We start from the raw sequence: 14167 nt of genomic DNA on the forward strand, positions 1-14167 counted from the left end.
ATCGGTGTTCTAGTTGCAATGTACTTCGGTATAGCTTGTAAATATATGGAGTGTTTTGTAAATGTGTGATACATTTATGTATTTCTTTTGTGCACAAAAAATTAATGTTTATCGTTAGGTGTCTCTTGGTAGCAGTTGGTTGAGCAGAGAGCCTAATGCCTTTGGTCAGGATGCATTTTATAAGCTAGGTCAGAGGTTCCCAAACTTTAAAGGGAAAACTATAGAGACAAGTGTGCAGAGACTTCCAGTGTTCAGAGGTTATAAGTAGAAATGTGAGTAATTTCTCTTCTGAGAATCTATCACAAAGAGTGACTCTGTAGATAACTGGCTGTTTCTTATTAATTATCATGGAATCTCGTGCCTAGATTTTTCAAGCTGTACTACCCTAGTTCAGAAGCAGTACAAATTGTAATATCTATTCTTATTTCTTTAGAGAAATACCATAAAGAGTGCATGTGTGTGTGTGTGTGTGGATATATATAACATATATAGGTAAAGGTAAAGGTACCCCTGCCCGTACGGGCCAGTCTTGACAGACTCTGGGGTTGTGCGCCCATCTCACTTAAGAGGCCAGGGGCCAGCGCTGTCCGGAGACACTTCCGGGTCACGTGGCCAGCGTGACATCGCTGCTCTGGCGAGCCAGAGCCGCACACGGAAACGCCGTTTACCTTCCCGCTGGTAAGCGGTCCCTATTTATCTACTTGCACCCGGAGGTGCTTTCGAACTGCTAGGTTGGCAGGCGCTGGGACCGAGCAGCGGGAGCGCACCCCGCCGCAGGGATTCGAACCGCCGACCTTTCGATCGGCAAGCCCTAGGCGCTGAGGCTTTAACCCACAGCGCCACCTGCGTCCCCTATATAACATATATATATATATATATATATATATATATATATATATATATAATTAAGTTTATTAGTCACTTGTTCTCTAAAAGGTCCCCAATGACATTGAAAAATACATACATAAATACATCATACCACTGAAAAAGGGTATTCTGGTTATAGTTACTACAAAGGTTACGCTTAACTCTTAAATGGGCAGCTTCGTGTTCTGAATCAACTTCCATGGTTCTCTTGCATTCTCTCCTTTGTGAAAGGTTGAAGCAGGATTGCATGCACTAACAATTCTTCTTTCTCCAGGAACTGCTAAGACTTTTTATTGCTTAAAAGTATAATATATCCTTAACAGAGGCAATACGGCTTGGATGGCTCCGGAGGATATAAACAGCAGTCACTTAAAAATATGGAAAAGGAAGTGGCTTTTGGGAGAATGACTCCATCTGACTATCACAGGAGAAAAGCTGACATGATGGAATCTCTGGCTTTCGGTATTGATGATGGAAAGACAAAGACTTCGGGTGAGTAATTAAAAATGTGTGAGTTTCTTCAAAGGTCTGACTGAGGTGTCTAAAAATCATTTTGCCAAAAGCCATTTTTCAATAAGTGTGCTACAGATTGCAAAATAATTTTTTTCTGCCTGCAGAGAAATAAGAGTATGGACCTTTAGACAGGAGCTAAGAATGGCAATTCATATTACAATCCATATTAAAGATGATGGCGCTCAGGTAGATTTAAAGTCATGATTCAAAAATATGTTATAAATTGTCTAAATGTTTTATCTAAATACCATGACAAATTTCAAAGTAGAGAACTGGCAGTCATCATGGTTTTTGCCAACCTTCGCAAATAGTAACAGGAAACATACTGCAGTTCTCTGGTGTATATGGTAGGCTTGCTATCTAGCTAAGGGTGAATGATTTCATAAAACTTTCTCAGTAATTATGACCAAATGCTGTCTTGTTTCTGCTTGGTTCGCAGTATCTTAATATATTACACCTAGTCTCCTGTAATGATTTGACACCTTCATTAAATAAAGCTGACTGGCTGTTTGCCTTGTCAGCCCTTCATGCTTGCAACTTCCTTGTCTGACGGCACAGTGGTGATCACAGGTTTCACATATTATATCTTTACTCTTGGCTTCAGGCAGTTCTTCTTGCGTGACTACTTTGCCACCCTTGTGGTTTTTGCCAGATTTTTCACCTTTTAACCATTGATTTAGCTTCAAAATTGAGATAATCATTAAATTCACTCGTGCTGTGTGTTACTTACTTTGCACTCTTAGTTGCATGTGCCTTAGTCTCTCTCCATTCACCATAAGGCCTTGGACAGCTTGCCTAACACAGGATAGTAAATCTATAGCTGAGGAACAGGCTTGGAGCCATGTCTTCTGTCAGCATGTTAAACTATTCACTACAGTGGTGCCTCGCAAGACGAAATTAATCCGTTCCGTGAGGCTCTTCGTATAGCGGTTTTTTCGTCTTGCGAAGCAAGCCCACTGACAGCTTAGCGGATTAGTGCTATTAGCGGTTTAGCGGCTTTTAGCGGATCAGCTGATAAGCGGCTTAGGGCTTAGGAAAAGGGGGGGAAAAGGGAAAAAACCCTGCAGGAACTCACAAGACATTTTCGTCTTGCGAAGCAAGCCCATAGGGAAATTCGTTTTGTGAAGCGCCTCCAAAACGGAAAACCCTTTCGTCTAGTGGGTTTTTTGTCTTGCGAGGCGTTCGTCTTGCGGGGCACCACTGTACTTGTTCCCTGCTCTTTGTACAGTTATGTAGAATTTGGCAGTTATTATTATTACTTTTTTCATACTGGTTGCATCTTGCACATTGTGTGACTGTTGTTGATGTATCATCAGTAAATAGACTTGCATAAACTTAAGTCTCTTTCTCTCCCTGTCTCCCCTTTTTAAAATCAGGAATTACTGAAGTACTGTGCCAGTACTATCAGAATGAATGTAAAGACATAAAGCGTGTATGGCTTTCTACAGGAGTAGATCACTTCCATTGTTCTTTAGGAGACAGAGGTTGGGGCTGCGGTTATAGGAACTTCCAAATGCTGCTTTCTTCCCTCTTGAGAAACAGTACCTATGAAGAGTGCTTGAAAGGTGGGTATTTTTGCATGGAATTGTTCTGCCAGTAGCACATATGCCAGCCTGAGCGCTTGCTGAAAATGTGTTCCTATGCTGACGTATATTACAATATCTGCATCATATAGGTTAAAAATTGGTGGATACAAGAACAGTTTTTTCAATTTTATAGATTGAAAATGAGCCTGCAGAATACGAACATTTTCCTGTCCAGATCATACCGTCTTTAGGTCTTACTCGGGCTCAAGTTGAGGGGAAGTCCTTCCCACTGATGTCATTTTTTTGCTGGAAATCTTTTATGTCAAACAAGAGGAAGTAATTCCCCAACAGTAAAGGCCATCCCACTTCAGGACACTTAGAAATCTATCGTAACTTTGGTTTTGCCTTTTCATAGCTACAACTTGAATGTTGTCCCGTTGTTGTTGTTGTTTTAGATAATTCATCAATTCCATGCATTCCAAAAATTCAGTCATTGATTGAAGATGCTTGGAAAGAAGGCTTTGACCCACAAGGAGCTTCTCACTTCAACAGCAGATTACATGGAACTAAGGCATGGATAGGAGCATGTGAAATTTATTCACTTTTAACTTCTCTCAGGATAAAGTAAGTGCTGCCTATTAAAGGAAGTAAAAAGGTTTTAGTTCTAAGCACATGACACCAATTATGAGAGTGATTTTATGTGAATATCACAGAAATTCAAGTTCGAACTGGTCCTATATAGAGATGGCATTTCCAGGAGAATAAGAACATGAAATACTTAAGGGGAAAATTGTGCTGGCAATTGGTCAATCAGTTGCCTAGGACCTTCCTCCTTGCATCTTTCCTTGCAACTCTCTTTTTAAAAGAAGATTGCTACTTCCAAAGTTCTTCCAAGTATAAATGGTGGAAAGTTATTGCTTGCTAGAGCATGCTTTCATTTCAATGGCTTGAGTTTCATACCAAGAAAAAGTATAAGCTGTATATTTATTTATAAAATATATATCCCGTTCATTAGTGTTTCAAATCAGGGCAGGTAACAATTGTTGTTGTTGTTGTTGTTTAGTCGTTTAGTCGTGTCTGACTCTTCGTGACCCCATGGACCAGAGCACGCCAGGCCCTCCTGTCTTCCACTGCCTCCCGCAGTTTGGTCAGACTCATGTTTGTAGCTTCGAAGACACTATCCAACCATCTCGTCCTCTGTCGTCCCCTTCTCCTTGTGCCCTCCATCTTTCCCAACATCAGGGTCTTTTCCAGGGAGTCTTCTCTTCTCATGAGGTGGCCAAAGTATTGGAGCCTCAGCTTCACGATCTGTCCTTCCAGTGAGCACTCAGGGCTGATTTCCTTAAGAATGGATCGGTTTGTTCTTCTTGCAGTCCATGGGACTCTCAAGAGTCTCCTCCAGCACCATAATTCAAAGGAATCAATTCTTCGGCGATCTGCCTTCTTTATGGTCCAGCTCTCGCTTCCATACATCACTACTGGGAAAACCATAGCTTTTACTATACGGACCTTTGTTGGCAAGGTGATGTCTCTACTTTTTAAGATGCTGTCTAGGTTTGTCATTGCTTTCCTCCCAAGAAGCAGGCGTCTCTTAATTTCGTGGCTGCTGTCACCATCTGCAGTGATCATGGAGCCCAAGAAAGTAAAATCTCTCACTCCCTCCATTTCTTCTCCTTCTATTTGCCAGGAGGTGATGGGACCAGTGGCCATGATCTTCGTTTTTTTGATGTTGAGCTTCAGACCATATTTTGCGCTCTCCTCTTTCACCCTCAATAAAAGCTTCTTTAATTCCTCCTCACTTTCTGCCATCAAGGTTGTGTCATCTGCATATCTGAGGTTGTTGATATTTCTTCCGGCAATCTTAATTCCAGCTTCGGATTCACCCAGCCCAGCCTTTCGCATGATGAATTCTGCATATAAGTTAAATAAGCAGGGAGACAATATACAGCCTTGTCGTACTCCTTTCCCAATTTTGAACCAATCAGTTGTTCCATATCCAGTTCTAACTGTAGCTTCTTGTCCCACATAGAGATTTCTCAGGAGACAGATGAGGTGATCAGGCACTCCCATTTCTTTAAGAGCTTGCCATAGTTTGCTGTGGTCGACACAGTCAAAGGCTTTTGCATAGTCAATGAAGCAGAAGTAGATGTCTTTCTGGAACTCTCTAGCTTTCTCCATAATCCAGCGCATGTTTGCAATTTGGTCTCTGGTTCCTCTGCCTCTTCTAAATCCAGCTTGCACTTCTGGGAGTTCTCGGTCCACATACTGCTTGAGCCTTCCTTGTAGAATTTTAAGCATAACCTTGCTAGCGTGTGAAATGAGTGAAATTGTGCGGTAGTTGGAGCATTCTTTGGCACTGCCCTTCTTTGGGATTGGGATGTAGACTGATCTTCTCCAATCCTCTGGCCACTGCTGAGTTTTCCAAACTTGCTGGCATATTGAGTGTAGCACCTTAACAGCATCATCTTTTAAAATTTTAAATAGTTCAGCTGGAATACCATCACTTCCACTGGCCTTGTTATTTGCAGTGCTTTCTAAGGCCCATTTAACTTCACTCTGCAGGATGTCTGGCTCAAGGTCAGCAACCCCACTACCTGGGGTGTACGAGACATCCATATCTTTCTGGTATAATTCCTCTGTGTATTCTTGCCACCTCTTCTTGACGTCTTCTGCTTCTGTTAGGTCCTTACCACTTTTGTCCTTTATTATGGTAATCTTTGAACGAAATTTTCCTTTCATATCTCCAATTTTCTTGAACAGATCTCTGGTTCTTCCCATTCTGTTGTTTTCCTGTATTTCTTTGCATTGCTCATTTAAGAAGGCCTTCTTATCTCTCCTTGCTATTTTTTGGAAATCTGCATTCAATTTCCTGTATCTTTCTCTATCTCCCTCGCATTTTGCTTGCTTTCTCTCCCCCGCTATTTGTAAGGCCTCGTTGGACAGCCACTTTGCTTTCTTGCATTTCCTTTTCATTGGGATGGTTTTCGTTGCTGCCTCCTGTATAATGTTGCGAGCCTCCATCCATAGTTCTTCAGGCACTCTGTCCAGCAGATCTAAATCCTTAAACCTGTTCCTCACTTCCACTGTGTATTCATAAGGGATTTGATTTAGATTGTATCTTACCGGCCCAGTGGTTTTTCCTACTTTCTTCAGTTTAAGCTTGAATTTTGCTATAAGAAGCTGATGATCTGAGCCACAGTCAGCTCCAGGTCTTGTTTTTGCTGACTGTATCGAGCTTCTCCATCTTTGGCTGCAGAGAATATAATCAATCTGATTTCGATGCTGCCCATCTGGTGATGTCCACGTGTAGAGTCGTCTCTTGTGTTGTTGGAAAAGTGTGTTTGTGATGACCAGCTTGTTCTCTTGACAGAACTCTATTAGCCTTTGCCCTGCTTCTATTTGCTCTCCAAGGCCAAACTTGCCAGTTGTTCCTTTTATCTCTTGGTTCCCTACTTTAGCATTCCAATCTCCTATAATGAGAAGAACATCCTTCTTTGGTGTCACTTCTATAAGGTGTTGTAAGTCTTCATAGAATTGGTCAATTTCAGTTTCTTCAGCACCAGTAGTTGGTGCATAAACTTGGATTACTGTTATGTTAAAAGGTCTGCCTTGGATTCGTATCGAGATCATTCTATCATTTTTGAGATTGCAACCCAGTACTGCTTTCGCAACTCTTTTGTTGACTATGAGGGCCACTCCATTTCTTTTACGGGTTTCTTGCCCACAGTAGTAGATATGATGGTCATCCGAACTGAATTCGCCCATTCCCGTCCATTTTAGCTCACTGATGCCCAGGATGTCAATATTTATTCTTGCCATCTCATTTTTGACCACCTCCAACTTACCCATGTTCATGGTTCTTACATTCCAGGTTCCTATGCAATATTTTTCTTTACAGCATTGGACTTTCCTTTCGCTTCCAGGCATATCCGCAACTGAGCGTCCTTTCGGCTTTGGCCCAGCCGCTTCATCAGCTCTGGATCTACTTGTACTTGCCCTCCGCTCTTCCCCAGTAGCATGTTGGACGCCTTCCGACCTGAGGGGCTCATCTTCCAGCGTCATAACTTTTATATGCCTGTTGTCTTTGTCCATGGAGTTTTCTTGGCAGGGATACTGGAGTGGCTTGCCGGTTCCTCCTCCAGGTGGATCACGTTTGGTCAAAACTCTCCACTATGACCTGTTCATCTTGGGTGCCCTGCTCGGCATAGTTCATAGCTTCTCTGAGTTCTTCAAGCCCCTTCGCCACGGCAAGGCAGTGATCCATGAAGGGGAGGTAACAATTAGGTAGTAAAAAAAGAAGGAAAAAGCCATTGCAGGAAGGGTTTTTTTTTTTTTTAAGTATCAAGTAAAGGATCATTCTCACACTAGGGGGAGCTGTGTACTTGAAGTAATATGTGCTACTACAAACTCACAAATGTGACCATTGTTCTTGCAGCCGAGGCAAAAAAATTATAACAGTGGTAGAACTTGGTGACTAATGCACTAAACAAAAGATGCTATCTGACATTGTAAACTAACAGTTTATAAAGGCTTCATTTAAACTGCCTTATAGGTGTCAGGTCATTGATTTTCACCAGCCAACAGGCCCTGCGGGAACACATCCTCGTTTGTTGGAGTGGGTTTTCAACTATTACTCGGCAGACAAGGAAAACAGTGCAAAGGTGGTGTGTACTCCCAAGCCACCAATCTACCTTCAGCACCAAGGTCAGCGAAACTTTCCCCTTCTCTTTTTTCTAAACACGAAGCTGTGTTACTCATGTATTACTGGTGTCCCCATGTCCAGTTTTTTGTTTTATGAATTACGCTTCCTGGAAGAGCAGCGGAATGTCTTCTTAACTGTAATTCTCAAATATAATTGTATTATTTATTTCATAAAATTTATACACTGCTCACTTGTAAAAACAAAAACAAAAAAACCTCCTCAAAGTAGTTTACAAAAAAGATTGTAATTGTAGACCACAAGCTTAACATGAGTCAACAGTGTGGTGTAGCAGGGGTGGGAAGAAAGCAAATTCTATCCTATGCTGTATCAACAAAATTATAGTGTCCCAATCAAGGGAAATCATGTTGTTGTTTAGTCGTTTAGTCGTGTCCGACTCTTCGTGACCCCATGGACCAGAGCACGCCAGGCCCCCACGAGGTCTGGTCCAGCCCCCCACGAGGTCCAGCCCCCCACGAGGTCTGAGGGACAGTGGACCGGCACCTGCTGAAAAAGTTTGCTAACCCCTGCTAGCCTGAACCAATGGATTCAAATTATAAGAAAGGAGATTCCAACTAAACACCATAAAGAACTTTCTGATAGTAAAAGCTGTTTGACAGTGGAACTGTCTCCCACAAGAGGTGGTGGACTCTCCTTACTTGGAGATTTTAGGCAGAGGTTGGATGGCCATTTGTCATGTATGTTGTAGTTGAGATTCCTGCATTGCAGGGGATCAGACTAGTGGGGTTTTGTTTGTGTGTGTGTGTGTGTGTGTGTGTGTGTGTTTTGGTATATTAACAGATTTGAGGGGATGGTTTGTGTTATGAGCTGCTTTGAAAGTCAGAGAGAAAATGGTAGATTTTTAAAATAAAACTTACCTGAAAAAGACATTTATACAAATAGTTTGTTTTTGTAACAATTACAATTATCTATGTAAGCATTGTTGTGGGACACAGGTGGTGCTGTGGGTAAAACCTCAGTGCCTAGGACTTGCGGATCGTATGGTCAGCGGTTCGAATCCCTGTGGCGGGGTGAGCTCCCGTCTTTCGGTCCCAGCTCCTGCCCACCTAGCAGTTCGAAAGCACCCCTAAGTGCAAGTAGATAAATAGGTACCGCTTTATAGCGGGAAGGTAAACAGCGTTTCCGTGTGCTGCGCTGGTGCTGGCTCGCCAGAGCAGCTTCGTCACGCTGGCCACGTGACCCGGAAGTGTCTGCGGACAGCGCTGGCCCCCGGCCTCTTAAGTGAGATGGGAGCGCAACCCCAGAGTCGGACACGACTGGCCCGTATGGGCAGGGGTACCTTTACCTTTTATGTAAGCATTGAGTTATATATTGCAATTCTGTACAGCAGTTTGGGGTTTTGCTTAAGGGGTTCATAGACCATGTGTTAGCAGAAATGTATACTTGATGGGTGTGTTTTTTTTTTTTTAAAAAAATAGGTCATAGTCGTACTATTATTGGAATAGAAGAAAGGAAGAACAAAACCGTGTGCCTACTGATGTTCGATCCAGGTTGCCCCTCACAAGAGATGCAAAAACTCTTAAAAGGCATAGATGGGAACAGTCTCAGATTGCTTCGAAGATTTGTGGGCAGCTTAAAACATAAACAGTATCAGCTTGTGGCCATAGACGGTGTACTGTCAGCAGAGGAAAAAGTTGTGAGTATTACAGATAAGAGCCCATCTGATTAAATATCTTAGTGATCTACTGTGGTGTAAGTAAAAGTGTCAACGCTAACTCTTGTTTGTCTCCCACTTAAGACTCGTAGGCAGGCTTCTCAGCGCTTCATGGCTCAGCGGATTTCTTGAAATTAGGAATCCTGAAGAATATCAAGGAAGCTGCAGGAGAGATTCTGGTGCATTCACATAGGTTCTTGAACAATGTACATAAAACTTTTTAAGACTTAAAAATAAACGTTGGGGGGAAATGACTTGTTGGCATGTGATTTGTTGTATCAGATTGAGGAAAGGTGCAATCCTAAATTACCAAGTCATTATAGCAAACTATTTTTAAATATGTATGACAGGCAACAATACTGTGCTGCTCTTTTCAGTGTTTCAGAGAAAAGAAATATTTATGTGCTAATACAGAACCAGCCAAAGTCTGCCACATACTACAGTATCTTATAGTACTTGACATATTCTAAAATGGCTAACTCAGCCCTTATACTAGAGGGGGTGCAGCAGGAAGTCCTCAAAGGGAATAAAAGAAAGAAATAATGAAATTTCTGGCTTAGTGGGATCTCTCACAACAGAAAGTTTACTTTGGCTTGAATTACAGTTGCCCCACTTCCCTTAAATGTACATTTTACCTCTGGTATTCTAGGATCCTGTAAGTACCTAGGCAAGCAGAGTAAGACTATCAAGGACTATCACAGTGCAGCTGAAAAGTTGGTGTCAACATGTTGATGCAGCCAGTATTCCTACAACTCCTCAACTCACTTGACTGCACAGTGTGTTTAGTTTTCCAAGCCACTTCAGGCAAGAACAGAAAGTACAGGGATTTAACAGCCAGGCTATAAGTTGCATTTAGTATTCCTTTAAAAAAGATCTGAAGTACTTTTCTTTGGAATGTTTAACCAAGCTGCGTATGTCTGACATAGAGATTCTATTAAAATAATTGCAGCATAATCTAGCATCCCACTCAAGACTGCCTAGAACTTGTATTACTGGTCTGGGTGGAAGTGTTCAGGATTGCATCTCTAATTATAATGTAATTCAAGTAAACTCTTGAGAACATCTTGTCAACTGCAGGTTTCAGCTGCAATAAAGCCATAATTAAATGGGAAGAATCTACAGGAGATTAAGTAATGCCTCCTTAGCTACCTTTGGAGCAGGAAGAAGCAACCTGTGATTATGAAGATGTTGATGAACTACAACTTCCCTAAATCACTGGTCATGCTGGCTGAAGTTGATGGGACAACAGCTGGAGGCCCATGACTTCCCATCTGTGTCTTAAAATGTTTTATTGTTTGCACGTGCTGGTTAACACATGTGCCTATAAGCATTTAGGCTGTACTGCTTGAGCCTTTTGTATCCCAGCTGTCTGTACTTAAATTTACCATATTTGTTATTTGATGGACATGCTCAACATGCAACCCCTCTCCTCTCTTCCTTCGCTTGGAGGGAGACAGCAACAGCATGGCAGTGCTAGAAGACCCAAGGCTGGCTTAAACTTGCTTGTCACCATCCCTCTGCATTTTCCAAGTCAGCTGCTGTTTTAAGTGCTAATACAAATGAGCTTCCAAGCGGGTGATGATGCCAGGCATGAATTACACAACTTCCAACAGTGATTGGTATAGAGTGGAAGCAAATATTCAGAAACTGGCCAACTGGGTAAAGAAACCTCTGTAGGGTACATGTAGCATCATTGTGAAGCATTAACCAGATCTGCAGTTGGTAAGGGATAGTTTTATCCCTTACCACTACAGTCAGTTGCTTTCTTCCCAAAACTGACAGTTTGAGGTCAGTGCCTTGGCAGGCCAAGCAAGGGGGATTGTGGAAGGAGATTTATATTAACTGGTTTTATCAGTATTGGTTCTCTAGATGGGATACAAATGTCATAACATTTTTTGCTAATGCAGTTATTACAAAACCAAACCTGGATGTAGACCAGCTATCGTTGGAACCAGTTTCTCAGCATCAAATCAGAGATAAAGGGAGAGTAAAGTCCACAGCAGCTGTGTCATGTCTACTATTTAACTGAAACTTTTATCATTTTCAAAAGTAGTTGGTATTGGAGAGATTAGATGTAACTTACTTTTATTATTGCAAACATATCACCAACCGAAAAACAAAGGGTGGGGGAGAGCAGAGGGCACACACAATCTAGATAAAGAAAGGTGAGTGGGAAAGGTTTTGTTTCTCACCACTATTAAAATGACTTCTACCTGAAGTTGCTTTTATTTTTTTCTAATGGGCCCTTTAGGGTGCATGTAATGGAGTTTCCCCAACAAACTCACCTCTCTGTTCCTTCATCTCTTAAAGTAACACAGCAGACCCTCAAAAGTTTGAGGCAGAAAATTTTTGATATACCTTAGCCCCTTTCCTATGAAAAGCAAAGAGCAGAACTGAGGTGGAGTAAGCGTATGACAAAAGTGGGAGGAATCTCTTTGTATTTGCAGGGCTGGAATATGTCATTCAAATCTGACAATGTGCTCATGCTTGTCTGGATGGATGGAGGAGATAGGAGTATGTTTGTGTGTAAAAGGCAAAAATTAACATCCAAGTTAAATTTATATTGGCTGCTTTGCCCACCTTTGCCTATTGCCTGTTGCCCTCAGAAAGTTGTCCGAAAGAGAATGTGGCCCACTGGATGAAAAAGATTCCTCACCTCTAGTTAAGAATGCCTCACCTCTGTCTGTTCCAGAGTACATCTTTTTTCTCAAGAAGCCTAGAATTTCACACATTTTTTGAAATGAAGCTTAAGGCATCGCAAAGGGTTTTTTAACCCATACCAATACATATATTAGAGCAAAACATAGGGTGCATAGGGTGTGTACTCTCTGGATTACCTGAGCAGTTTGTGCAATTTCCCAGAGCGCAAAACTATCCTCCCTTCCTGCAGTGGGATGATCTTCCAGATCTAAAACTGCTTGCTCTTCAATAAAGATGCAGTGATATCACCAGGCCCCGTGTAGAAAATTTAGGGGCGGGCAGGAATGGTGCGTTTCACAGGGGCAAAAAATAGGAGCAAAGTATTGCCAGCTATGACAAAGTCTCTCAGAGCAAATGCATTTAATTGCAGAGTAGCTTCTTTAAGCTACTTCTGTCACATCCAAAATACAGGAATGATGAAAGATGCACCCCCAAGTGTCAGAACTTGGGCTTATAATTGAATACAGAATTATAAGGAAACCGGTTAACAGCTTTCTATAAAGCACAGAAAGAAGATATTGCAGAAATCAGCCCTTCCTTTTAAGAGGCTGGAAAACCCTCTTAAAATGATTTCAAATTCAAACTTGGAAGTGCTTTCTATTGCAAACAACTGTAATAATAAAATAGTTAACGCACCAGCCAATTAAGTGTCAAATTGAAGTTTTCAGCAATTGGAGAAGGTTAAAGGCATAGATGCACAATATACCTCTTAGGCTTGTTTTTTTGATTTAAGTTGAGGCGGCTGGATGGGTGGGTAAACGGAAAACTTGCTAGAATAGAGAGCGAGAGCCCACTTGGGGATGGTGATGAACCGAGGTATGAGGCGGAATAAACCGGCCAGTTTGGGCATCAGCTCCGAGAGGATGTCCCGCACCGAGAGGTAGTTGAAGACTTCCCTGCCGTCCACATCCTTGAAGCCGTAAAGGCGGGCGAGGTCCGGGTTGAGGAGCACCTTCCCGCTGTGGCGCATGACGCGCGGGTCGGACGCCAGGCTCACCACGCACTTCCCGCTCACTTCGGGGGTCTCTCCCATGGAGGCCATCTTCTCCTTCAGCTTCGCCATCATGGGCCCCGTCCTGTGCTCCACTTCCTTCGCCAGGCTCTCGGTGCGCACGAAGCCCGGCCACAGCGCCACCGAGGCCACGCCGAAGGGGCGCAGCTCGACGGCGCAGTCGACGGCCAGGCGGTCGCAGGCGGCCTTGCCGATCCCGTAGGGCACGTCGAACATGTAGCGCAGCCCTCCGGGCGACGAGATGGTGACGACCAGCCCCCTGCCGGCGGGCACCATCAGCCGGGCGGCGTAGACGGTGCAGATGTAGTGGCCCCGCAGGCCCGCGTTGTTGATCTGGTCCCACAGGGCCGTCGAGCTCTCCCAGAAGGGCAGCCCGAACCCCTCCACGATGGAGCCCACCCCGGAGAAGGCGTTGTTGACCAGCACGTCCAGGCGGCCCGCCTGCTCCTGCCGGACGCGCTCGAACAGCGCCACCACGTCTTCCTCCCGGGACGAGTCGCACACCACCGGCACGCACTTCCCGCCGCGGGCCCGCACCTCCGCCGCCGCCGCCTCCAGCGCCTCGCGGTGCCGAGCTGTGATGTACACGGTGGCGCCCGCCCCGGACAGCTGCAGCGCGATGCCCTTGCCGATGCCCCGAGAGGCGCCCGTCACCACGCACACCTGCCCCGACAGAGGCTTGGCCATGGCGGCGAGGCGAAGCGTTGCCAGGCGGATGAGGAGCGTGCAGGCCGCAGTCGGGCTGGAGCGGCGGCGGCGGTTGTCAGAGCTGCAGTGCCGGTCTGGGCGGTTGGGGAGCTCGGCTTAAAGGCCCTCCTCCTCCTCCTCCTCCCCGCGGCTCCTCCCGCGAACAGGCAGGGCGGGATCGGGCGGTGGGGAAGGCACGCGCGCGCGCGCCATCCGCGAAGCTGCACTTCGCCTTCCCAACGCGGCGCTCCCTCCGCCTTCGCTGCTTCACCGGGAGGGGTCGGCAGGTGCCCGGGCGAGGTCTACCCACCGCTCTACCCGCTTACCTAAGCCTGCTGCCCAATGTTTGCATGGGTGACAAGCCTCCCTGCCAAAGCGTGGGGAGCAACCCGCCTTGAAACAACCCGCAGGGCTTACTCCTGACAGGTCTGCCGGATTTATGCATAAGCTAAACAAGCTATAGCTTAGGGCCCCACTCTTGGAAGCCA

The 14167-nt window shown here is 44.4% G+C and overlaps 2 protein-coding genes across 4 annotated transcripts in view; one reads left to right on the forward strand and one right to left on the reverse strand.

Annotated features, from left to right (window-relative positions):
* The window catches only part of ZUP1 (zinc finger containing ubiquitin peptidase 1), a 14315-nt gene extending 4781 nt beyond the window's left edge, over positions 1-9534 (forward strand). For all 3 annotated transcript variants that reach the window (XM_079971971.1, XM_079971970.1, XM_079971972.1), the window contains exons 4-9: positions 1191-1359; positions 2757-2945; positions 3362-3530; positions 7459-7610; positions 9045-9262; positions 9365-9534. In XM_079971971.1, coding sequence (XP_079828097.1) covers positions 1191-1359; positions 2757-2945; positions 3362-3530; positions 7459-7610; positions 9045-9262; positions 9365-9412 — 945 coding nt within the window. In that variant the 3' untranslated portion in view covers positions 9413-9534. The remainder of the gene's footprint in view (positions 1-1190; positions 1360-2756; positions 2946-3361; positions 3531-7458; positions 7611-9044; positions 9263-9364) is intronic.
* Positions 9535-12323: 2789 nt separating this feature from the next.
* On the reverse strand, positions 12324-13864 carry DHRS1 (dehydrogenase/reductase 1). The gene has a single exon (XM_079971973.1). The coding sequence runs from the start codon at positions 13677-13679 to the stop codon at positions 12690-12692; it is 990 nt and encodes a 329-aa protein (XP_079828099.1). The 5' UTR covers positions 13680-13864; the 3' UTR covers positions 12324-12689.
* Positions 13865-14167: the final 303 nt, after the last annotated feature.

This window comes from Podarcis cretensis (assembly GCF_951804945.1).
Source record: "Podarcis cretensis genome assembly, chromosome: 3".
Taxonomy (NCBI): domain Eukaryota; kingdom Metazoa; phylum Chordata; class Lepidosauria; order Squamata; family Lacertidae; genus Podarcis; species Podarcis cretensis.